We start from the raw sequence: 26,782 nt of genomic DNA, 5'->3' as shown, positions 1-26,782 counted from the left end.
TCTTAAGCAGCATTAAAATGCAAGCTCCCTGTAGGCCCAAAATTATTTCTCCTCAGCGGTTTTATTCCTCTATGAAAACATGCAAAGCCGTCCAGTGACCGTCTGACCCAGTTTTAATCTAGATTGGTGTGGTGTCAGCCATATATAAATTACTGTCTTCATCTGACTGCCAGCGATTGGAGTTAGACCTATAAAAATCAGCAGACAGGGTGCAGAGCAGAGACTTTTACTCTTCTGTCAACATTTAAGACGTTCCTAACCTGATTTTATTCAGTGGTGTTTGCTAAGGCAAGCATCTCTATTATTGTTGCATATTGGGTTAGGGAAGGGTTTGGTCTAAGTATTCAAGTCGTCCCACACAGACATGAATGATACCGCAAGGCATGCGGCTTGTGGATTAAATGTGATCGAAGTGGTCAGAATAATGTAACTAGGGTATGTGTAATTAGGTCTGTCTATGCTAATCTCTAGTTAACTGTCCTTTCTTCCAGTGTTGTCTGTCAGTTTTGTGACTGAGTTTCAGGATGCGATCTCTTTATGTTAACAGCGTTGTGGTTCATTGCTTGCCTGTGGCAGCATGTGTCCGATTGCGTCGAAACAGAGAGGGTGTCCTGATGTGACCCTGTTGTGGTGGGGTCACGTCCTGACACACTGACTCTCAGGGCACGCTCAATATATTCTCCGCTGCACTGAATCATGGGGCATTGCCCACAGCTGTAGTGCAGCGTTGCTTTGCATGAATGTTCATTACATTATACTACAATTCAGTTATGTTGCTTTCCAAAGATAAGATATCCTTTCAGCTTTATAAATAGCATTGAATATTTCCATCCATCCATCCATCCATCCATCCATCCATCCATCCATCCATCCATCCATCCATCCATCCATCCATCCATCCATCCATCCATCCATCCATCCATCCAAATATATATTACTTTGATTATTTATTTGTTTTATGCATCTGGCCTGAGATAGCATCATGCAATTTATTGATTTGATTTTATTGAACATGATTTGTATGATAGAATATTTAATTGGTCACATCCTCTTTCTTAGGTCAGTAAGCTGGAAAGGGAGAAGTCTCAGGAGGTCCGTCACGAGCAGCACAAATCCACGGTGGTGGTGACGGAGTTAAAAGCCAAACTACACGAGGAGAAACTTCGGGAGATGCACAGCGTTCGGGAAACGCTCTTACGGCAGCACGAGTCCGAGCTGGTACGGGTCATTAAGATCAAAGACGGAGAGATTCAGAGACTCCAGGCGCTTGTCGGTGCCCTCAGAGATGGATCAACCGAAAAGGTATGGAATATTTTACATATTCAGAGGTTTACATTTACTTAAAGTTCCTCAACTGGCTGCAGTGTCTGTTAACACCTAATGAATATATTAATAATAATAATAATAATAATAGCAACAACAATAATAATATTTAGGGAATTATATATATTCAAAATTGCTATCTTGATGGTTGTAATTTTATTTTCATCTTTCATTTGGTCTAATTGTTAAGCTAAAGGCTTGTTTGTGCCATTGTTTGGTTTTTAAAGTCCCACCAAATGGTTCCATTATCAGTAAACCCAATATTAAAGAATCTGGTTTAAAAAAAAATCTCTATGGGTGAAAATGTTGATGTTGAATGTAAATCCCATGTGGTTTCTGTGCCGCTGCAGGTGAAGTCTGCACTGATGGCGGAGGTACGAGAGGAGTCCAGGAGGAGTTTTGAAGTGGAGCGCATGCGAATGCAGCAGGAGATCTCCGAGCTGAAGGCGGTGAAAAGGCAAATGGAGGAGGCATTAAGCATGGCCGTGCAAGCCGACAAGATCAAAGCCGCCGAGATCCGCAGCGTCTACCATCTCCACCAGGAGGAAATCAACCGCATCAAGAGAGAGTGTGAAAGAGACATCCGCAGGCTGGTGCGTAATACAGTTCCAATGCATGCACTATTAATCAATGTATTAATCTGTCTGTAAATGACTGACCTACCTCTTATATTTCCTGTGGACTTATGAGAGATAAGAAATCCACTTTCTCCGGGTTTCTCCATGGGGATGGTCTGTGCAATTTATGTGCTTCAATTAAAACCTTTTGTTAACTGGCAGGGCTTCACAAGGGAAAACCTCATGGGTGTTGCCATGATGGGAACTTTTCTGTGTGTTTGTAACTGGAATCAATCTTATTAGTCAGTCGTTTAATTTAAAGCAAGAAATTATTTAGTTGCATTTATTTATTATTGATTGCAACACACTTCTGTGAAAATTAAGTTTCATTCAAATTTAAATCAGCCTTGCCCCCATTTGTTACTGCTGCTGTTTGTTGAACCAACTTCTTTTCACTAGTTAAGCTAACTTTTTTGCATTTAATTGTCCAGTTAACTAAAACATAATCATTAGGCTAAATTTTTGTGAGTTGGATTTTTTACAGTGTACTACATCATTTTGAGTCGGATTACGTGATCACGTGTACGCAGATATTTCTTGAAATTAGGAAGAAAAAAAAAGATTGTATTGGGAAAACTCAGGCTTTGTGTGGAGTCTGTGGACAGGGCCTTAGATGAGCTTTATAAACCAATTCATAGAGAGTTTTGATGTAATGCATGAATTTAAGTGAAATGTGATCATTAAAGGGGGGGTGAAATGCTGTTTCATGCATACTGATCTTTTTACACTGTTAAAGACTTGGATTCCCATCCTAAACATAGACAAAGTTTTAAAAGTTAAGGTGGACGTTTGATGGGAGTATTTCTTTGTCAAAAATACTACTTCCGGTTAGTCATAAGTTTCGGCAAGTTTTTTGAGATCATGCGTCCCCATTGACGTTAATGGGGGCGGAATTTCCTTGTATGGGCCTTACGGACAATTCTACCGGAAGCGCGTGAGAGAGAGCGAGGGAGAGAGCGAAAGCAACAGGCTACGCCCATCAAAGCGCTGGCTTGTAGGATGCTAAACAGGTGATATAACCAGTAGCTACTGACTTACCCACTGATAGGCCGGCGGTCGATCTGTATTAGCACTTTCCTCACGCGACGGGCGAATCACTTTCTTCACAGAGCGACTCACTTTCCTCACGCGGCAGGCGAATCACTTTCCTCACTGAGCGAATCACTTTCCTCACAGAGCGACTCACTTTCCTCACGCGGCGGGCGAATCACTTTCCTCACTGAGCGAATCACTTTCCTCACTGAGCGAATCACTTTCCTCACAGAGCGACTCACTTTCCTCACTGAGCGAATCACTTTCCTCACAGAGCGACTCACTTTCCTCACGCGGCGGGCGAATCACTTTCCTCACTGAGCGAATCACTTTCCTCACAGAGCGACTCACTTTCCTCACGCGGCGGGCGAATCACTTTCCTCACTGAGCGAATCACTTTCCTCACAGAGCGACTCACTTTCCTCACGCGGCGGGCGAATCACTTTCCTCACTGAGCGAATCACTTTCCTCACAGAGCGAATCACTTTCCTCACAGAGCGACTCACTTTCCTCACGTGGCGGGCGAATCACTTTCCTCACTGAGCGAATCACTTTCCTCACAGAGCGAATCACTTTCCTCACGCGGCGGGCGAATCACTTTCCTCACTGAGCGAATCACTTTCCTCACAGAGCGAATCACTTTCCTCACAGAGCGACTCACTTTCCTCACTGCAGCGCGCTGCTGCACACGTCATTATTTAGCTCCGCTCACACGACGCGCCCCCACCCGCTCGGCTTTTTTCGGAAAGACTCGGAACAGCGCATCTTTCTTATATAATTATAAAAAAAATAAAGACTTTTCGGAGATATGCAGGATGCAATGCTACTCTATAGGTACTCAAGATTGACATGACACTGACTGAAACTGAGTGTTTCACCCCCCCTTTAAGTGTTAAAAATGTTTGGATATTAATTTTATATGGGCTGGAATGCATTCTGGCATTGCTATGCATTTTATCTTTAAATAAATAGTTAAATATACAGCGGGCACCGCAAATCAGAATCAAGAAAACATTTATTTACCTTGGAGCAAATGTAGGTGTTTTTACTATACAAATGTAGAATTTGAAACTGTATAATTCCTTGCCATGTATTTTGCGTTATTGTGAAAAAATGTTTAGTAAAATTCCATTCAAAACAAGATTTTCATAGACTTGCATTAGAAGGGAGTAAAAGCTTGTCTGATATGGAGGACGGCAACAGTTGCTAATGTAGTATTCTTCGGTAATCTTTTAAAGGCGGAGCTTATTGAAGACTTTGATCTCCTATTAAAGCTTCAAGGTTCTATATCAATGGGTCACATTTTATATTTAGCCGTGTGTGTGTGTGTGTGTGTGTGTGTGTGTGTGTGTGTGTGTGTGTGTGTGTGTGTGTGTGTGTGTGTGTGTGTGTGTGTGTGTGTGTGTGTGTGTGTGTGTGTGTGTGTCTCAAAATGGCAGTGTGTGTCTTTAAAGTGAAGCTGCTGTCTTCCGTTCTCTCTTGTTCTGGGCTTTTTGCCATCCGTTTTTTCCTTGAGTATGAAAATATCTCTGCAGTCAGTGCCTGACGGTATCGATCTCTCTCATGTGGTTGAGCGTTCTACACTATATCGCTTCAGGACTCACTGAATATAAGATATATTGTGGAAAACGGGTTTGATTCAGGTCTCTGAATGATATGTGTTGATGAACAGAGTGATGGAAAGAAACAGGAAGCTTCTCTCTCTTCTGAGAAGCCTTGATATTTAATATCTCCCACGTTTGTAATATCACAAACAGTATGTTTGTCTGTCAAGTGTTAGGATACATAACATGAAGCTGTTTTTGCACTGATGCCACATTTATTATTCTTTTGTTATGAATAATCTGATCTTTTAGTTTTCAAGAAAACAAGCAAATTAAATTAAGTAGTACCGATATTCAAGTAGAATTCATGTTGAATTATATGCTGAGATATAAGCACATTATAAAATAAATGCTTTCCTCCAAAACGTGTTGCATTTACATAGACCTTTCATTTCTTTTTATAAAGCTTTTGTGCATAATACCAGGATTATTAAATTACTTATACCGTGATATTAGATGCTGGTGCACTGCTCACTCCTATAAAATTTCATATCCATAAGTCTCTGCCTGTCCCTGATCTTAATCCATTCTTTTAACTCTTTGGAGAGCTATTGAATAAATGTGGCTGATGTGTGTTGTGAAGGCAGGAGGTTTACATGCGATTTATAGAGGCCTGTGTTGTTGTTGTGTGTTGAGGAGGTATTGATCTTTGGATCTTCGGCCCAGCTACAGATGTAATAGCATTTAGCAAGCAGAGTGGCAGGGCATGCCAAGGTGAACACTCTGTGTGTGTGTGTGTGTGTGTGTGTGTGTGTGTGTGTGTGTGTGTGTGTGTGTGTGTGTGTGTGTGTGTGTGTGTGTGTGTGTGTGTGTGTGTGCTCGCGCACCTATTTGCTGATACAAGTCCACGACTGTCCTTTGTGCACGGGACAGATCACCCAACCAAAACAACAAAGCCAGCCCATCATTAGAGATTCTTGCTGAGGCAAGCACTGTTTGTGTTACAGACCCCAGTGTCCACCTAGCAACCACCCATATGCTACCCTTGCGACCTCATAGTAGCAAATATGTATAAATAAAGGGTAGAAAAAGAGAATGTTGGAATAATGAGCCAGTATATTAAAAGATTGAAATAGTGAAAAGATGATTTACACAAGCCATTTCCTAATTGGTCAGCTACAGTGATGACATCAGCCCCAGTTGACAGGATGCCAAACCAGCCAGTTAAAACATCTATAGTAATGATCCGATAGGAGGATGTGCTTGTGTGTGATTTTTAAATAAAAGAGATGTTCGGATCTCAGTTAAATTAAATAAAGGGATAAGCGTTGTTGGTACACAGTCTGAGTCTTAGACAAGTGGTGTGAGAAGTGAAGAACGTGATTACTAAAATTGTTAAGAGGCCAACTGATGCAATTCACAGGGGAATGTTGGCATTGAGTTGTGGATTTTTGTTTTAAATGGTGCTTACTCTCCAGAAGATGCCAGGACATTTCATGCATTTTACAGATAGAGAAGTTTCTTGGTTTCCCCCTTTAAAACCTATTTAATGTAGAGTCTTTAAAGTTTATGTATGTTTGTATGCATGCATATGTGTTTGTAAGCATGCATGTATATTTATATATTTTAAATGTATTTATTATGTTATACAAATTTATTATTTTTTTGTAACTTTGATTTTTTTTTATTACTTTTTTTAGTATTATAATTATATAACATATACCCTATAGCCTTTCTTGACTTTTGTCAGTAAGCAACAACCTAGTAACCACTCGGAACACCCTAGCAACCTCATAGCAACATATTAAAAACATCTTGAATACCTTTGCAGCCAAATAGCGATACTGTTAACCACAAAAACTTGTTACTTAAAAATAAATAAAAAGTATCCTGTCATTGAATATCTATAAAATGTTGTGTTCAGTAGTTCCAGCCGCCTTAGATCACTATTCATATTTTATGCTGTGCGTGTGTTGTTCATGAATTTGATGTTAAATGTGTAATTTCTGTGACTAGCATGATCAGATGGAATGTAAACAATACTTCTGCATATTAAGTTGTAATATTAAGCAGAACATGGCACACATCGCTTTTAATAAGTCATAGGAATATATGTTTAATACCAACGGATATAGAAACGTGGAATTAGGTGCTCTTTATAATGTGTCAAGCCTCTGCGTGCAGACAGACTGTAAGTTATTAAGCATGTGTTAGTGTGAATGGGTTTTGCATAAAGGCTGGGTAAATAACATTGAGTTCGTGGATAAGGGGTGTAACAGGATTAGTTTCAGAGAACGAGACGCCGTCTGATACATGAAAGCGAGACTCAGTCGTCTGAGGCGTTGAGATGTCAATTAGACACAGGCTCAAACGCTCACGAGGGAAGGTGGATTACAGCTGTCCCGCCTTTTCTGCAGAGATAGCCGTGCCTCGGCCATTTCAGGGAGTTTGGATCAACCTGATCTATTGCTTGTGGAAAGTTTGAATAATGAGCCGGGATTAAAAGAATGGAATGGCGGAATGCATCACACAAGACCTTTTCTGATTGGTCAGCTACAGTGGTGACATCAGCACAGTTGCCAAACCAGCCAGTTAAAGCAGCAAAGGGAAAATAATTTTGAAGGACATCACCCATGTTGTTGGGATTAAACTCATAAAAGGCATTAAAGACGTCGTTACAAAGCCCATCTCACTACAGTGGTTCTACAATAATTTTATGAAGCGATGAGAATTGTTGTGCGCAAAAAAAAAAGACTGATATAGTGATGGGCCGATTTCAAAACAAAGTTTCAAACCGTTTTGATTCTGTGAATCGATTCATGATTCAGATCGCCTCAGTTACATGATTTCAGGCGTTTGACACGCGCTCCGAATCATGCATCAATACGCTGATTCATAACCGTTTGAAACCTTGTTTTGAAATCAGCCCATCACTATAAAAGTCATTATTTAGTTGTTGTTGTTTTTTTGCACACTAAAGCTATTCTCATCGCTTCATAACATTATTGTAGAGTCACTGTAGTGAGATGGGCTTTGTGACGACGTCTTTAGTGCCGTTATGGGTCTTGAGGGAGGAAATGACATTGGTGTCAATGAAGGCCTTTCTGAGCCATCGGATTTCAACAAAAATATCTTCATTTGTGTTCCGAAGATGAACGGAGGTCTTATGGGTGTCGATCGACATGATGGTAAGTGAATATTGACAGAATTTTCATTTTTGGGTCTTGTACCTTTGTCATTTTGTCAGATTTTTAAAAACTTTGCTTCAAATCAAAGTTTGTAGTGTTGTGATTAACCTCGTAGCTGATTGGCTTGAGCTGGTCTGTGGCTTTACTCTTTCATGAAGACTTTTTAAAAAAAATTCCCTATGGGGGAAAATCTATGTAACCAGCGCATCTGAAAAAGGGGTGGGCACTGTTACACAGTTGACCAATGAGCAGTAGCCATGATGTGTAATATTTATGTGCAAATCCATGCTCATCAGAAACTTGGTTTGCTTGACATTCAAAGCACGGTCCTATAAGAAAGCTGTTTTAATAAACTAGGACATTTCCACGGAGGAGCAGGGCTCACTGTGCTCACCTCCATGTTATTCAGTGCACCGGCATCCCTCATGGGTCTAGAGCCCTGCGGTCTGGCCTGGAGCCCGGATACTAAATGTCCAAGGCTGATGTTCTTCGATTAAATTAAGTTATCATGCACATGAATTACCAAGGAAACAGTGCAGCGTGTGTAATGGCATACATCATAATCAGTGTATTCATGAAGCTCATGAAAATGTAAAATGCTAATGTGTTATAGAATGTGCATTTATGCTCAATAAGTCGTTTCCTCTAGTTGCAGGGATGCCGTATAAGAGAACGCGAGCTAATCTTTACCTCCACACCATGTAGTGCTTTATATAACGCAGATAAACATAGACACACACTGAGAGTTCCTACAAGATATACTGATCACTGTGGTAACGCCTACGTTGGGCGTGCCTGACAAACCGAGAATGAGTCATTCTCACACCAAGATAGAAAGAGATAAAAAGAGAGATACACTGCACTTTCATTCACTGAATAGTTGTCACTTCTTCAGTAGGTTAGCTAAGCACACTACTGAGATGTGTATAGGAATGTTTAGGTGAGACTGGGGGATAGTGGTCATATGGAGTTGTTTTTACTGTTTCATGGATTGTTTTGCTTCATCTTTGTTGTACTGCTTAAATCTAAAAAGAACATAAAAAAAATGGGGTGAAAAGGAAATATCCACCAAGGCTGAAATACAGTAAAAAAAACAGTACAATTATGAAATATTTGTACAATTTAAAATTACTCTTTATTATTATTATTATTATTATTATTATTATTATTATTATTATTATTATTATTATTATATATTTTAAAATGTAATTTATTCCTGTGATCAAAGCTGTTTTTTTTGGGGGGGGGGGGGGGGGGTTGCATCATTACTCCAGTCTTCAGTGTCACATGATCCTTTGGAAATTATTCTAATATGATTATTTGCTACTCATTTTGCTACGACATTTTTTGTGTGAAAACCATGATTCTTTCATTGGGATTCTTTGATGAATATCCAAATAAAAGCATTTATTTGACATTGAAATCTTTGGTGACATTCGTGTCATTGGTGATCAGTTTTAATGTATCCTTGCTGAATTAAAGTATTTAAAAAATCTTACTAAACCCAAGCATTTGTATGTCCAGATAATAGGCTGCTTAATGCCTGGTTTACATTGTGACAACTTTCCCCATAGTGTGTCAACATGCCATGCTATTGGTTGTCATAAGAGTTCAGTCTGTTCAGTGTCTGTGACTTTTTTCCTGGGCAATAACTGTGGAAATATTCAATAGATTATTTTTGTAACCAAGACTTTAACTCATGTTTCTGTACAGTTGACTTTCAAAAATAATCCTGTTAAAAATTTTCTGGAGTAAAAAGTCATTCAAGTTCAAACTTTCTGAAAAGTCAAAGATAATCAGCTAATTACCATTTCCATGCAGTTTTTAGAAACTGTACATCTAAGATGTATAATGGTATTCGGTGTTTGAATCGGTGCATAATTAGAGCGTAAAGATTATTTTGAGCTGGTGAGGTCTGTGAGTGCTTTATGGATTTTGAGAAATACGATACGATGGATGGATGGACGGATGAATGGATGGATGGGCAACGGACAGATGGACGGACAGATAGATAAATTATAGATAAATAGGTAAATTGTGGAATTAATTTAATTCAGCTACAAAGCAGCTCTGGAGAAAACTGTCGTCATCCAGCTCAGTTTAGTTCCATCCAATAGTGTCAGTGCAGTCAAATCAATAAAATCGCTGAATATTAAGTGGCGTGGCACATACACTGTACGGGTTGTACCATTTCCTGTCCTGGACGTATTAGCTGTACGCTTCCTCCTGCTGACTGTCGGTCATGTTTTATGTATACTTACAACTGTGTCCTACATAAGGCCGGCGTGTGCGCATATGCATAGTGTGACTGTGCTGTGTTCTGTCCTGTAGATGGATGAGATTAAACTAAAGGAGCGTGCTGTCTGTGGGCTGGAGAGAGAGCTCAGCGCTCAGGCGGGCCACACGTGGAAACTACAGCAGCAGAAACAGGCTGTAGACACTCAGCTGGCCCTGCTGCGAGACTCCAGCCCCAGACGAGAGGGCCCTTTCTCACCCACTGCAGGAGACGCAGCAGAGAACACAGCTAACCCTGTAAGCACATCTCCTTCATTACTAAACCTCACCGCTTGCTGCACTTCTGCTTTTACTGTGGTTCAGTTTTCCTCAACCCAGATATAAATATCCCATTCATATTCTCCATAGATAAACTGATTGTGAGTGATAACATACATTTTTAAGATAGACCTAACATGCTTCTTTAAAAACTAGAAGTAAGGTCTTTAAAAAAAAAGAAAGAAAAAAAAGTCATGTTTAAAAGCCAAATTCCTAGTTTACTACAAATTACTTTTGAATCAGTATGTTTGAATATTATACAATACACTTAAAATGACATCTTCAATTTACTTTATATAAAAGTTTTTTCTTTTTATGAGATCATATAGTTCATTGCCTTATAAAAGTTGTTAAATATATTGTACATTTCTCTTTTTGGAAAGAGATTTATTTTATTCATCCTAGATACATGAAATGGATCTAAAGTAAAAAAAAAAAGATCTGCACAACTGTTTTAAACATTTAATAATGATCATCAAATGATCCTAAGAGTGATTTCTGAAGGTTCATGTGGCACTAAAGACTGGAGTAATGATGCTGAAAATTCAGCTTTGATCACATGAATAAATTACATTTTACAATATATTAAAATAGACAGCAGTTATTTTATATTGAAGTAATATGCAATGTTACTGTATTTACTGTATTTCTATCAAATAAATGCAGAGTTGGTCAGAGACTTCTTTCAAAAATATAATAGATTATATAATAGATAATAGATTATAGTCCAATACTCACTCTTACCTATTAACTACGACTTTTCCCTTAATAAACTCCTAATTACTGTTTATTAATAGTTAGTAAGGTAGTTAATAGTTAAATTTAGGTATTGAGATTAAGGGATGTAGAATATTATCATCATGCAGAATAAGGCATTAAAAAGTGAATTTTAAGTACTAATAAAAAGCCAATATCCTAGAAAAATGCGTGCTAGTAAACGACTTGTACTGAGGACCCTAATTGGACCCTAAACAGAAAATCTTACAGACCCTAAACTTCACCTGTAGCTTCAAATCAAAGTTTATAATCTGGTCATTTGTTCTGAAGTTTTTTTGGTTAAAGGTGCACTATGCAACTTTCCCTCGACTGGAGGGCGCCTATTCTAAACAAAGGCGTAGTTTGATGACGCAAAGTGTGAGCGCAGTATCTTGGGACATGTGGTCTTCACCTCACAGCCGGTGGAAAATAGGACACGGGCAGAAATCATGTTCATGGATGCGGTTATTAACGTTACTGTAGTGTAAAGCAGAACAGGACCGAGTGTTGTGGAGCGGAGCACGGCCGCTGGAGTGATTGTTATACCAACACACGGCTCGCGAGTACCGGGACTTTTATTATGACGGGACGGGACACAGTCGCCGGGCGCGCACACTTCCGCTTTTTCCAGTCGAGTAAGGTAAAGCAGCTCTGTTTTCATATTAGATACATTTAAGTGTGTTTCAAATGATGTTATGACGTTACTCTGTGTGTTCGCTCGGCGCTGCTGTGACATGTTCACACTGCTAAGAGTAAAGCGCTTCTGCAGAATAAAACCGAGGGTAGCGCAGATATGACGCGATTGACAGGCGACTCGCTCAAACGCTATGCTGAAACGTCCCGGTCCTTAGTTAAAATAGCAATTTTCTCACAATTTACAAATAGTTGGAAACATTTGGGATATTGTAAGGACTCAACTGAACAAAATATATAACACTGGCCTAGTGGTTTTTGGATATTTTACTGCAAAAATACTACATAGTGCACCTTTAATGGCTTCAATCTCTTTGAAAATTGCTTTTTAAAAGCCTGTGGAGAAAATGAATGGGGAAATACTTGCGGACACACAACTGATGTCAAAAGTAATCAGAGACTTGCATTTTTATGTTTCCCTGTTTATGAATGATGGTGCTGTTCAGCATCAGTCCTTGAAGAGCCTATAAAATGAGTTTTACTCCAATCCAGAGCAAGAACATTCATATAAATGATCATTAAAAGGGTCATTAATGTACCTTTGGTATTAACTTGATGCACCTCATTGACAGGTAATTGAAAATAAATTTATGTGAGGAGGTTCTCAGAGTATTATCAGGTCTGGGATTGAGGAAGATATTGCTGGTCCAGCTGCTTGTTTGAGAGCAGCTCTCACTCAGAGTTTTCCCAGGATCGTCCCTCTTCACTGCATGAATCTAATGTCCTGCTCTGTCCTATATCACAAATTACAGCATAAAGATCATAATCACACCGCAAACTTGTCAACAGACATTAGGACAGGTTTCCAGTAGCTTTTTCAATACTTATAGTGTTTACACTCAATTAACTTAAGGATGATCGACAAAACAGCCAAGCTAAACACAATATTAATTTGGCCATTGATGCTTTTTGATTTAATTTTATATCATGCTTCAAAACAAAACCATTTACAGTATGCATGTTGCTAGAAATTGGCCGTTTTGGCTTTGTGCTTTGGGTTTGTGGTTTAACTTTTTTCTTGCACGTGATCTAAAGCATATTTACAACAACTTTATTTAAAGTGTCTCCTGCTGCGACTTGAATAAGGGCCCCTTTCATTTTCTATAGATTTTTATAATTTCTCTGCAATCTAGCAGGCACTTTTAACACTTGTCATCTTTATAGTCATTTCTAAAGCAATGCTTTATCCAATGTTCAGTGTAAACGCCCACTGCTGTGATTGGCTTAACTCTCTCAAAAACGTTTAGCGCTCCGTTATATTTAGATCGTGGCATGAAAGATTGCAGAGATGAGCATTGTAGCTGATCAGAGACATGCTGAGCGTGTGTATGCAGCCATCTCATCATTGCAACTCGATTTCACACTAACAAATGATTTCATCATAACTAACAGTGCAAACACAATGAAAATAAGAGATTTGTTGATTATTACAGGAGTTTTGGCAAGGGTACAGAACTCAGTCACTGATAAACTTGAGCCGTTTCATTGTAAAGTGATCGTTTATATGTATATATGTATGTATCGAATACAAATAAATAATGCTTAACTGAGATATTCACATTGTTGAAAAAAAAAAATATAATATTATTTGTAGTCGTGTATTGCTCTTCTCTCCTTGTCATCTTACTAACACGCCAGTGGGTGGGGCCAAAGTTGCAATGATGAAGTAGGTTTGAAGTAGGTTTTTGCAACAATGATTTTCTTCCTCAGAGGTATTCTTTCACACATTACACAACGAGCCATTATCTGGGCTTGGTAACAGTAAAAGCTGTTTGGACAAAAAAAAAGAATTTGGTGGTGGTTGAGGAGAGTCCCCTCTTTCATGTAAAGTACTTTGAGTATCCAAAAAAGCACTATAATTAATAATTATTAAGTGTTCAGTTCTGAGACTTACAAGATTATCTTGTAGTATTTCTCTGTCCATGACTCCTTTAAAGCATCTTTGTGCCATTTCTCTGGCACCAACAAACTGGTTGACTCTTTTCCAACAAGTTTAAACTCTTCCTGGGTTTCCCATTGTTCAGTCAAATATATAATTATAAAAATAGATCTGTCAGCAGTGGATAGATGGCTTTATATGTGAGAGTGTGATCTTTCTCACATATCACTTTCTCGGGGCTTGTGGATGAACGCAATCTGTGAGCGCACACACTTTGTATTCACACCTGTGGTTTATTCTTGCGTTTTCATATCTGAGGCTTGTTTTCCAGCAGTGGAACATCTGTGTCTCGGTCTATATTTGTGCTGCTGTCGGTTTGATATCAGGTTCAGCTGTGGTGTGGTGTGCTTTCATTTACTCTGCAGGAGAAAAAATGGTTTTGATTAGTGACCTTTCAGGTCTTTGTCAGATGTGGACAACACACCGGTGTGCTCTGGCTCGGTTTCTACGGTTACAGCACCAAACAGAACTGACAAAAATATGCATACTATATAGTCAAAATATGCTAACGGTTAATTAAATCTAACAAATTGTGTATATGTGTAGTTTGTGTATACAAAAGTCTGTAAAAAATTGTCTGTTTCCCTAACTCTGTGAAGTTTTTCATTTGGATTTGCTTGTTCTCTTTAGATTGTGTGTGAAGTATTTGTTCCCTGATCACTTCATATTCATGCTTTTATATAATGCACACGTTATCACCTCTGACACACAGCATTTTCACCCTTTTTTTGGAAAGTGATGACGTAGTTAAAACATCCAGTGTGGTTTTCCCAGGAAGTGTAAATACTACCGTACACTGTATTGTGCACGTTATTTTTGACAGACTTTGAAGATGTGATATTCAAATGATGTGAATATATAATATAAATACACTCCTGAACCAGGGGATGCATTGCAAGTTTTACACATTTCGCACTTGTGGATAATAACCAGGTTGTAAGTGCTGATTCAAAATGCCAAAAGAAAAAACAGGAGCAAGAGACAAAAAATAGAGAGTAGGCAATTTATTGAAAACTGCATTTAAACTCAAACAGGCCATTCATTAGCTGATCAAAAGTTTAAGACCATAGCTATAAAAAGGTCAAATCTGCACAAAAATATGGCTTTCATGTCATTGTTCTTCAAGCAGTCATACTGTAAAGATCTCCTGATGGCAAAGGCAAAAAGGCTTTCTCTTTGAACGTGGCAGGATTGTTGAGTTGTGCAAGCAAGGCCTTTTGCAACGCGCCATCGCTGCTGAGGTTGGACGCAGTAAGACAGTCATTTTACATTTCTTAAAAAATCCTCAGAGTTATGGGACAAAAAAGTAAAGTGGTAGACCCAAAAAGATTTCACCTGCACTGAGCCGCAGGATCCGACGGGTTGTCCGTGAAGACACAGGTCGATCCGTGAAGGCCCTTACTGATGCTGACTGCAGCCCAATAACCATAAGACGTCATCTGCTAGAGAAGGGCTTCAAGAACAAAAAACGTCTCCAAAAGGCCACGTTACTGGCATGACGAAGTTCCCACCTGAGATGTTTTCTACACGGCACAGTGGAGGAGGCTCCATCATGATCTGGGGTGCTTTTTCTTTCAATGGGAAAATGGAGCTTCAGGTTGTGCAGGGGCGTCAAACGGCGACTGGCTATGTGGATCTGTTGCAGCGTTCATCCCTCTTGACCAAGGGCCCCTGTCTGTGCGGTAATGACTGGGTCTTTCAACAGGACAACGCTGCAATTCACAACGCCCGCCTGACGAAGGACTTTTTCCAGGAGAATAACGTTGCTCTTTTGGACCAACATGTTCCAACGTGTTCTGCGTGTTCCCCTGATCTAAATCCCATTGAGAACATTTGGGGATGGATGGCAAGGGAAGTTTACAAAAATGGACGTCAATTTCAGACCGTGGATGCCCTTCGTGAAGCCATCTTCACCACATGGAGCAACGTTCCCACCAGCCTCCTGGAAACAGTCGCATCCAGCATGCCGAAACGAGTGTTTGAAGAGATCAACAAGAACGCTGGGGCTACTCACTACTGAGTTCTTTTTTGACACTTTTAGTACAGTTGTGCGTTTATTGCTGATTGTGTTACAGCCACAGCTAATGAACGGCCGGTTTGAGTTTAAATGCAGTTTTCAATAAATTGCCTACTCTCTATTTTTTGTCTCATGCTCCTGTTTCTTCTTTTGGCATTTTGAAGCAGCACTTACAACCCGGTTATGCATCGGGGCAAAACTTGCAATGCATCCCCTGTTCTTAAGATTTTGTTCAGGGGTATATTATATTATCAAAATAATAAGTATTTGTTTCTTAGCCTGCACGCATTCAGTGAAGTGATTGATTACTCATGAGTGTGCAATGTCGATATTTTTAGTTCTAATATTCCAGCCGACAGCCCGTCAAAGTTTTTTCAGATGTAGATATGTGCATTAAACTTGCTGGGGCGTTCAAAATACTTTTTGCTTAGTTCATTCTACTTTTCTAAGGTGATTTTGTGATGTAAATAAATTCCATTTTAATCAGAAACAAAAAGATGTGGCAAAAAAAAAAAAAATTAAAGGCAGTTTTCGTTTTTTTTATCAGAAAATGAGTGTTTTTTTATGCTGAGTTGATTTTGTCTCTTACAACAAAAACCTTTTTTTAACTGAAAATGCAGATCCTGTTGTAAATAAAAGTGAAAAATCACTTTTCGTTGTTCCATTATTGCCAATAAGCAGATTTTGACTTATTTTATTTTGATTTTTTTTTCGCAGTTACCTGCAGTTGGTTTGTTTTCCAGATGCAGCAGTTGGATGAGAAGGACGCTCGACGTTTCCAACTAAAAATCGCAGAACTGAGTGCCATTATCCGCAAACTAGAAGACCGCAATGCACTGCTGTCAGAGGAACGCAATGAACTGGTGAGTGTGTGCTGGCGTTTGGATGAAATTTTTGAATTTCATTTGAATTTGAATGAATTTTTTTTATTAACCGTGTGTGTGTGTGTGCGTGTGTGTGCGTGTGTGTGTGTAAAAATGTAAAATTGGGACAGATTTTAAAGAAATCATTTATACCACAGACAACAGAGTGATTAAATATTATAAAAAATAATAATATAAAATTCTATATAATAAAATATATATATTAGGACTAGATGGAGGCAGATGATTCGCTGTGGCAACCCCTGAAGGGAACAGCCGAAAGCAAAAGAAGACAGTATATATTGTATACAAATATTAATTTTGTTATTTTATAGTAAAATATGTATTTTATTTTATTTAACTTTTTTCATGTATCCAGACTATATCCAGAAAATAATTCGGCCTTCTTGTTTATAAATAATTTTAATGCTCAATGTCTTTGCTTTGTGCACAAAAGAAGTGTCTGTGCACACAGTATATGTGTATCTCTTCTGTATCATGTTTACTGTAACATCATAGCGTATTAAAGATGGTCTTTGCCTTTCTAAGTGTAATGTGGTGGTGTAAATGTTCTCAGTAATGGTGGTAAGTATGGCTGAGCAGTGATGAATGACTCAGCTCAGACAGGCTTAAAGATCGATACAGAGACAGAGTGATTTAAACATGGCAGCTGAAACCTTCAGGAAGGGTTCGGACTCAATTTTCCACTCAGTTCTCAAATATGCCATGATGTTCAAGTAGACTGCAATAGTCCAGTCAGCTTTTCTATTCGTCTAGAGTTCATTTCTTAAACTTATTTACCAACTAGTTAGACAGTCAAGTATACTTTTATACAGGTTGTATTTGCATTGTGGTATATTTGCTGCCAGATGGCTCTTCAAAATACAGTCTAATCGTTTAGCTCTGCAAAGTCTGACCATATTCTGAAAGCATGCATTGTGTTCAAAATGCTTAGCTTCACTAGGTTACTGCATTCTTTTGCCAATTTTCCAAATACCAATAACATTTTTATAACCATCTGTTTATGTCTGTGCGCCCAGTTAAAGCGTCTCCGTGAAGCTGAGAGCCAGTATAAGCCGTTACTGGACAAGAACAAACGTCTCAGCCACAAAAATGAGGAGCTGGCTCATGCATTGAGACGCATGGAGAACAAACTGCACTTCGTCACTCAGGAGAACATTGAAATGGTAATGAAGCAGAAAACCACTATGCACATAAATGTATTTGCATAACATGAGCTCAAATTAATTGGGATGGATTTTTATTTTAGGAAATCATTATTATACCACAAAACAGAGCAACAGTGTGATTCAATGTTTGAAAAAATATATCTATCAAATTGAAATATTACGTGGTGAATAATCTTTAAATAATGATGTTGATATAAATAATGTATACACACTATACTACCGTTCAGAAGTTTTTTAATTGATTATTAAAGAAGGCTGTTATGCTCACAAAGGCTAAATTTGTGTTATCAAAAATAAAGTTGAACATTTTTTAAATTTTCTCCTATTTAATATTTTTTAAATGAAATGTATTCCTGTGATGATAACAGCTGCATTTCAGCATCATTATTAATGTCTTTAGTGTCACATGATCCTTCAGAAATCATTCTAATATGCTGATTTGCTGCTTAACAATTATTAATGTTATCACCAGTGTTGAAAACAGTTGTGCTGGTTCTTATTTTTTGTGAAAACCACGATGCGTCTTGATTACGAGTTCAAAAGAAAAGCATTTATTTAAATACAAATCATTTGTCTTCACTGTCACTTTTGCTTAGTTTAATTCATCCTTGCTGAATAAAAGTATTCATTGCTTTCTTTCTAACTTTCTTACAAACTTTCCTGCAGGCATTAGGTTTCTGCGAATTAACAAATAGATATTATTCCTGTTGGAAATCTAGTTATCTTATACACTTTCCCTGATGGTGAAGGAGAGGCTGTGGTCAATTTATATCCAACAACCGCTCCACTGTCATTAGACATAATTGGCCATTTCCAGCTTAGGCTATTATTTTGATTTATTCCCTAGACAAAATAAGCATTCATCTGCCTATTCAACTGCATACACCATATATGTTGGATCCTGAAGTAGTCTTTTCAGTTGAAGTTCACGCCGACTGCATAAAACAGTTGCTTTGAATACTGATGCATCTTTATGTAACACGGCCATGTTTTCATATAAACACATTTATCGCTCGAGCCGTTCAGCACACAACCTTGTTATTGCTCATGTCTGAATGATCTGATCATTATGGCAACTCATCAGACATGAGTAATTATCTGTCACCAGTCTCTGTGCACACATCCGGCCTCTTGATGTGAGGAATGGTATTTTATGTTGCAGAGAGAGAAGGCTGGGACGATACGCCGGCCCAGTTCTCTGAACGACCTGGATCAGAGTCAAGAGGAGAGAGAGATTGAGTTTCTGAGACTACAAGTGCTGGAGCAACAGAACATAATCGACGATCTGTCCAGGGTATCAGCATTTATTCTCACAGGGACGTACTAACATGTGTTTTAAAGTCAACAAAGCCTCAATTAAATGAAGGATTAAAATGAATAAGAATACAAATTGTACAAAATCTCTCGTATTGTTTTCTGATTGGCCGATTTTAAATTTTTCAGGCGCTGGAAACTGCTGGATATGTGAAGACTGTGATAGTGAGTCATTTTGCCTCTGGGAAATATTAACACTGTAAAATGCTAAAATATGTTTTTGAATATGAATGGAGTACATGTTACCTAACACAACCCAGATTAAAATATCTGCAGAAGTATCTGTTTTCTCAAAGTGTGAATGAAGTAATTCAATGAAAACTGAAATGACTGAGCAGAATTAGAATTGTATGGATACAAATGGAAGTGCAATAGAAGCTGTTATTCAATACACCTTTAAATACACAGAAGGAAAATGTTATTTACTTTAGGTTATCTGATGTAAGTTAATGTTTTGTTCCCTATATTACATCTTATTTTAATCTTGTTTCTCAGGAGAGAGACATGCTGCTGAGATACAGGAGACAGGACAGCCTGCGCAGGAAGAAGCCCTTCAGAACCTGTAGGGTACGCATGCACACGTCATTGTCCCAAAAAACAAAAATATATATATTGCAGGGGAAATATGTGAACCGCTTGCAGAATTTGTGAAAATGTAATAGTTTTAACAAAATTAAAGAGATCATACAAAATACAAGATTTTTTTAATATAAAAGTGTCACTTACGCTGAGTTGCCTGGATGATCCAATGCGTCGTGTTTCGTTCTGGAGCATCCGTGAAAATTTAAGCTTTTTTAATAGTTGTGTTTGAAGTGAGTAATAGTTGTGATACTTGTGATAGTAATACTTGTGTATGTATATATGTGGATGGATGGATGGATGGATGGATGGATGGATGGATGGATGGATGGATGGATGGATGGATGGATGGATGGATAGATAGATAGATAGATAGATAGATAGATAGATAGATAGATAGATAGATAGATAGATAGATAGATAGATAGATAGATAGATAGATAGATAGATAGATAGATAGATAGATAGATAGATAGATAGATAGATAGATAGATAGATAGATAGATAGAATACAATAAGGGGTTTTATAAAGTTTTTTTCCATTAATAAAAATGAATAAACTCAATCTAATTCTTATTTGTTTCCTATTATTATAAATACTAAAATGACATTTCATTACATTATTCTTGGCTTTGCATCTGTTTGTATAATCATAGTTTAAATATTTACTTTCATGTTAATTTTTTAATATAGTTATTTTTTGAGAGTGATGCACTTTCAATTATGCATTTTTTTTAAATAATATTTTATGTGTGTTTTATTGATTGATTGTTTAATTATGCATTTAATATGCACTTATCTTTATCTTCTCAATATAATTAATTTACTTTGTACTCAATGATGTCATTTTATTAATTCAGCTGCACACCATTGATTAAGGCTTGTGATGTTTGATTTATGTCTCTTTTAAAATATAATATGCAACAATTAACAAAGAGTTTTTGAAAATGTAAAAATACAGGTCGTTTTGTTTGTTGGGTAGGTTTAGGGGTCGGGGAGTGAATATACAGTTTGTACATTACGACTATAGAGAGTCCCCACAAAGATAGTGAACCAGATGGGAATTTTTTCTTTTTTTTTCTTTTTTGCCCTTCTGTATATTTAAAGTCAAAAAGGGTTTTAAAATAAAAATCCTCTCTCTCTCTCTCTCCATAGCCGGTGGTGGAGACGTTTTTTGGCTATGATGAGGAAGGCTCTATAGACTCGGACGGCTCCTCCATTTCCTACCACACAGACCGAACGCCCTGCACACCAGACGATGACCTCGAAGAGGTGCGTGTGTGTTCGTAAGCGTGTGTTTCTGTAAACTATAACTGTAATCTTGTCATCTCCTGTGCTTAGGGAATGCAGAAGGAGGAGACCGAGCTGCGTTTCCGGCAGCTGACGATGGAGTATCAGGCTCTTCAGCGCGCTTACGCTCTCCTGCAGGAGCAGGTGGGAGGAACGTTTGATGCAGAGAAAGAGGTCAAGGTAAATCATTTAAACATCTCGGCCATAAAATATTTATATATACACTCTCTTAACAACAACATCTCAGCTCTTAACAGATGGCTAGTTCATCATATGAATATGATTCTTTTTGCGGTATTACACTGTCATAACCAAGCACAATGTAATAAAGTGTCAAGCTTTAAAAAGTTATTTTGACCTTGATGAGTGACTAGATCTCTTTTTCCTGATGAAAAACATGAAATCCCACCCTACCATAGACTGAAGAAAAAATATGGATGACGCACCTTCGCTCTCTTCCATTGTAGAAAAGTGAAGCTGCCAATGTCCCAGTGTGGCCCAATATAAACACTTGAAATCAATGTGATAACTACATAAAGTGACAAAAAACATATATGAATAAATAAATACATTTCTGTTCAAATCTTTAGTTTGTCTCATGTCCCATTCCATTACATGGTTTATGATCTATTCTGGGACCGACCACCTGGGGCCGATTGAAGCCTTTTGGCTTCACTTTTCAGGACTTATTTGGCACACTTGTGCCCTACAATTGTTTTCTTCCTAACTGAATATCTTGTTTTACTCATAAATATCCACAAAAATGAAACGAAAGTTCGATTCATAAGGAAAGTTGACATGATTCACATCACAGAACGATCTTACCTTCACATCAAGGTGTCTGTTCTTTGTTTTCTGTTTCAGACTCGAGAGCAGCTTCAGGCTGAAATGATACGGTACCAGACCAGGATAGCAGATCTGGAGTGTGTTCTGAGTCATCAGGGACAGGTAAAACTCCAGCGCTGCCACCAAATCCATGTTACAACTGCAAAATGTAATTTAGCACAGTTGTATTTGTACAGTTCCAGTCAGTGTAAGAAAAGCTGGACGACGCGTCTCCACTTCCTTCCACTGTAAAAAGTCAAAATATCCCAGACACGGCAATTGCTAATGGCATCATTTGGAGCCTGAGTCTGCGCAGTAGCGAGCCTGAGTCTGCGCAGTAGCGAGCCTGAGTCTGCGCAGTAGCGACCCTGAGGTGGTCGCTTTATAAAAGTCCCGCCTGTATTCCCGCTCCCATAGACTCAGTATCAAGCACAGTTGTCAATCATGAGGTCACACCCTATTTTCATAGCAGCAAATAACTAACTAAAACCAAACTTGTTTGAAAAACAATCACTTGAATATACGTCTGTATAAGAAGAACTACCTAAAATAATAGAAACCATCTCCTGAAAAAAAAAGAGATTTTTTTAAATTTGGTTTGCATCCCATTTGATTACAGGTATAGATTGGGGTTTATGATCTATTCCATAGCCAGCCACCAGGGGGCAATCAAAACTTTTTGACTTCACTTTTCAGGATGTGTGCAGCATACTTGGTTCCACAAAAGACAGCTGTGGCTAGAAGGGATACAGCTACGACCAGAAGTGAAGCAAAATCTCACCATAAAACTATACATGAATTTGCTACTAATCAGATTGTGTTTTATTAACATCTACACCTACCCCAACCCTAAGCCTACCCTTAGAATAATGCAAATATGATGCAATATTGATGTGCGCATGCCCAGTAGGACAATCTGGCCGTGGCTGTATCCATAGTAGCCCCAAACACTAAAGTTTCCGTGTCCAAATACACACACTTGCGGTCATGTCCACTTGAGAGCACGTGCAAACGACAGGAAGTAAGTGTGCAAGACTCTCCCATGTCTTAAAAATGCCAAAGTGCAGTGCCTTTAATGCACACTAAAGCCGAAAGTATACTTTACGTGTACACAGGTGAACACACAACCTTGCGCAGTATACTTCTTTTGACTCGTATGTGGGCGTTCGACACATCCGCAGTGTCTCGCCACAAGTTACAACCCAATGAAATACTACAAAAAAAATGACGTGGATGTGCAACCTGCACGTACAAATTACATTCAGTATGCACGTACTCTTCTAATGAGGAAATTTGCGTCACTTGCACTGTATGCTGACCCTTACTTAAGCTTAAAAAGTGAAGTATTCTTTGGCCTGTAGCCCACACTTTAGAGTGGTATTCGAGGCTAAGTGTATCCCATCATGCATTATGGTCGGGAACTCACAAGCCCCGAAACCCTGAGATGTCGAGGAAAATGTTCCACTGTAAGGTACATTAATTAGATATTACATATAACTGTGCAGTAAAACATAAAGTGTTGCACATTTTATTGGTGCAAAGATGAGTAGGCAATGTGTACAATGTAATGCACAACATTTGCAACTGCTTTTTATCACTTAATTAGAAGAACCACAATTTTAAAATTGTAACTTCTGTTAGCTGTATAGCAACTACTGAACAGTCATTTAGATGTTTTTTTTTTTTTTTTAATGCATTGAAAATAAAAAGCTGAACATTTTTTGCAACAATATAAGTGTGCCCCATCGGGTGATAAAACGTTATGTACACACTACGCCCACTTGAAAACTTGGGCTAAATACCAGAAATATGTCACGTGCTGTAAGTAGACAAGTGGTCAAGTGCAAAGACTGCAAGTGTGGGTATTTGGACAGGGCATATGATAATAACACAAGTGCACACTTGTATGGAGACATTCCCCCTTGGTTGCATGTGGAAACAATAGTTACATCAAAGAATATAATACGAAACTAATTGAAACTTTTGCTGTGAAACTTTTGATCCCACTAACAACACACATACACACATATGATGGCAACCTAAACTTATTCCCTAAGTGTAGAGAATGTGAAAGCTGATTAGAGAGCAGTGCTGCTCATACATCAGTCTGGGTTGTGAGTGTTACTCGTACGGCTGAAATTGCTCTGGGATCAGAGAGGCCACTGAAGGAAAATGATTCTGGGAGAGACTTGGAGATGATTTTACACGATAAGATCTGCTGACATCAGTTTATTCAAATCATTTGCATTCAAATTATGTGCATTTTTGCAGGACATGAAGTGGATTGAGGAGAAACAAGCTTTGTACCAACGCAACCAAGAGCTTGTGGAAAAGGTGGGTGCAGTTTCTGTTCGTCGCACCAATGGAAGTTGAACAGCACAAGCAGAACATGTTTTCAATTGCAGTAAATCTCATTGGTCATTTGATTAAAATGTTTCTATTAATAACACTGTTTAAAGGACAGTTTACACACAAAAGTAAAATTCTGTTATGATTTACTCACACATGTTGTTCCAATCAAGGTTTATTTTCTTCTGTAGAATACAAACTATATTTTGCATTATACCAAAACCTGCTCGGTTTCCAACATTCTTCAAAATATCTTCATCTTTGTCACACATATAGAAATTCAAAGTTTTGCGCAAGCTGATAGGTCCTTAACTCAATCTGCTTGCAGTTTCAATGTTCTCTATATAGGGCACAGCTAATTGGTTCCTGCTGTATCAGAAGCCAATGAGCTTTGCTGCTCAGCTTTTAAATACCTGGACAGCATTAGCAGTGCACTTTCAGAAACCCCCCTCCTCCCCAGCTCCACCTGTATAGATCTGCTATGGGTAATTCATGTACACTATATTGTACAGCAGCAGGGTATCTTACTTAACCAGCAGCCATATCACCCTGTAGCCCAAGACTGATTTCCCACTGAAGCTAAGCAGGGCTGAGCCAGGTCAGTACCTGGATGGGAGACTGACTGGGAAAACTAGGAGCTGCTGGAGGTGTTAGTGAGGCCAGCAGGGGGCGCTCTCCCTGTAGTCTGTGTGGGTCCTAACACCCCAGTATAGTGATGGGGACACTATACTGTCAAAGAGTACTGTCCTTCAGATGAGACGTTAAACTGAGGTCCCGACTCTCTGTGGTCATTAAAAATCCCAGGATGTCCTTCAGATAAAGAGTAGGGGTGTAACCCCGGCATCCTGGCTAAATTTGCCCATTGGCCCCTGTCCATCATGGCCTCCTAATAATCCCCATCTCCTGATTGGCTTCATCACTCTGTCTCCTCTCCACCAATCAGCTGGTGTGTGGTGAGCGTTCTGGTGCAATATGGCTGCCGTCGCATCATCCAGGTGGATGCTGCACATTGGTGGTGGTTGAGGAGATTCCCCCTTATATGTAAATTGCTTTGAGTGGCTTGAAAAGCGCTATATAAATCGAACAAATAATAATAATTACTGTTATTACTTTCTCTCTGCAGCTTGTCGTGTCTATATTGGTGGTAGCAAGTCACACACTTGCTCTGCTGAGACAACAATAACAGCGAGTTCTATTCAGCCAAAACCAAACATATCAACATTGTCATCTCTATAACCATGCCAAAAACTTGTCATGACAGAAATAGTTTTAGAACGAAATGAGGGTCAATAAATATTGGGGTGGACTATCCCTTTAAGTTTTTAACGTTTGACCTGCATGACTTTGGAAAACTTGGTGTAAAGACAAAAAATGCTTCTTTGGGAATGACCCAAAAATGACCCTCTTTCAGTAGTTCAATAGGGGTGTTAATTAATTTCTCGCAGCCGCTTTCAGGCTCTGAATGCAGCTCATTTATTGTCTCCCACAGTTATTCTGCTTCTTTTAACCAACATTTTATGTTTTTTGTTCCAAGATTAAAAATATGGAGATGGAGGACACAAGGCTGAAAAATGAAATTCAGGATGCAAAAGACCAAAACGAACTCTTGGAGTTCAGAATTCTTGAGCTTGAAGTGAGTCCGACTGAAGATCTTTCTACTCCAAAACTGGGCGGCTGCAATACCTCCCCGCTAGATGCTCCTAAAATTCACACACTGCACCTTTAAGGGACTTCCTTTCTGAATTCTTGACTTAGGATTTGAAAATGTTTTATTTACTAATAATGATAAGAGAAGATTAAGATGTTTCTGTAATGCATCTCTAGATCAGATGTATGATGAAAGGAACAGAATCATAGATTTTGTGTAAAAAAAAATAATGTTGCTCCTTTTTTTTCCAGGAAAGAGAGAGAAGATCTCCAGCCATAAACTTCCAGAGCATTCATTTTTCCGATGGCATGAGTCCTCTACAGATCTACTGTGAGGCAGAGGGAGTTACTGTGAGTTACCCTGAACAATATGCCTCATGTCTCTATAGAGAGACCGGGGCTAGTTGGCACACGGGAGTAACTGTGTACGGTTTTAATAAAGAACGATCGGGTGGGGCAAGTTTCCCACTGTGACAACTTACCCCAACACTATACTATTTGTGGAAGAAGTCAACAATGATCTGAAATCCAGACACTGAAGAAACCATTAAAAAAGTGCCACAGATAACACCTGACTATATGTTTCATTATTTTAACGTTATTGCTGATGTTTAAGTCATTTGCTTTTCACAGTTTTCAGTTTAGTATTTCAGGTGGAACTGATATCAGTAATCCAGATTTAATGTCTGATGTCTGGCGGAGGATTGGTCTCTTCATATCTCTCAGTTAAAGTCTTTCTCACACTACAGGACATTGTGATCACAGAGCTGATGAAGAAACTCGATATTCTGGGGGATAACGCCGTAAGTGTATGTTGATTTCATATGTAAATGTGCGTGTTTACACATGCCTGGGTGTGTCTGCTCCACGTGCATATTTCTGCCACTCACTGATGTCTCGTCTTTTCATTGGATGGTACACGCAGAATCTGACCAATGAGGAGCAGGTGGTGGTTATACATGCCAGAACAGTATTAACGTTAGCAGAGAAGGTATGATCTGTGTCATCTTTAAGATTATTTCATTTCATGTGAATTTCTTGCATGCTGTTTTCCTGATCGTTT

General features: G+C 38.7%; 1 protein-coding gene across 11 annotated transcripts in view; it reads left to right on the top strand.

Annotated features, from left to right (window-relative positions):
* Positions 1–26,782, top strand: part of jakmip3 (Janus kinase and microtubule interacting protein 3) — a 41,404-nt gene that overhangs the window by 11,464 nt on the left and 3,158 nt on the right. For 2 of the 11 annotated variants that reach the window (XM_067429967.1, XM_067429970.1), the window contains exons 3-18: positions 1,060–1,302; positions 1,674–1,916; positions 10,036–10,236; positions 16,412–16,525; positions 17,566–17,712; positions 18,878–19,009; positions 19,159–19,194; positions 19,525–19,596; positions 20,764–20,880; positions 20,950–21,078; positions 21,763–21,846; positions 23,995–24,057; positions 25,607–25,705; positions 25,972–26,070; positions 26,469–26,528; positions 26,645–26,710. In XM_067429967.1, the coding sequence (XP_067286068.1) occupies positions 1,060–1,302; positions 1,674–1,916; positions 10,036–10,236; positions 16,412–16,525; positions 17,566–17,712; positions 18,878–19,009; positions 19,159–19,194; positions 19,525–19,596; positions 20,764–20,880; positions 20,950–21,078; positions 21,763–21,846; positions 23,995–24,057; positions 25,607–25,705; positions 25,972–26,070; positions 26,469–26,528; positions 26,645–26,710 (1,905 nt within the window). Of the gene's footprint in view, positions 1–1,059; positions 1,303–1,673; positions 1,917–10,035; positions 10,237–16,405; positions 16,526–17,565; positions 17,713–18,877; positions 19,010–19,158; positions 19,195–19,524; positions 19,597–20,763; positions 20,881–20,949; positions 21,079–21,762; positions 21,847–23,994; positions 24,058–25,606; positions 25,706–25,971; positions 26,071–26,468; positions 26,529–26,644; positions 26,711–26,782 lie in introns of all 11 variants that reach the window. The other 9 variants (XM_067429966.1, XM_067429969.1, XM_067429965.1 and 6 more) reach the window with 6 other exon arrangements.

Source organism: Pseudorasbora parva, chromosome 21 (assembly GCF_024679245.1).
Source record: "Pseudorasbora parva isolate DD20220531a chromosome 21, ASM2467924v1, whole genome shotgun sequence".
Classification (NCBI taxonomy): Eukaryota; Metazoa; Chordata; class Actinopteri; order Cypriniformes; family Gobionidae; genus Pseudorasbora; species Pseudorasbora parva.
Note: the sequence above shows the minus strand (reverse complement) of the source record. Positions and strands in the feature narration are given on the sequence as shown.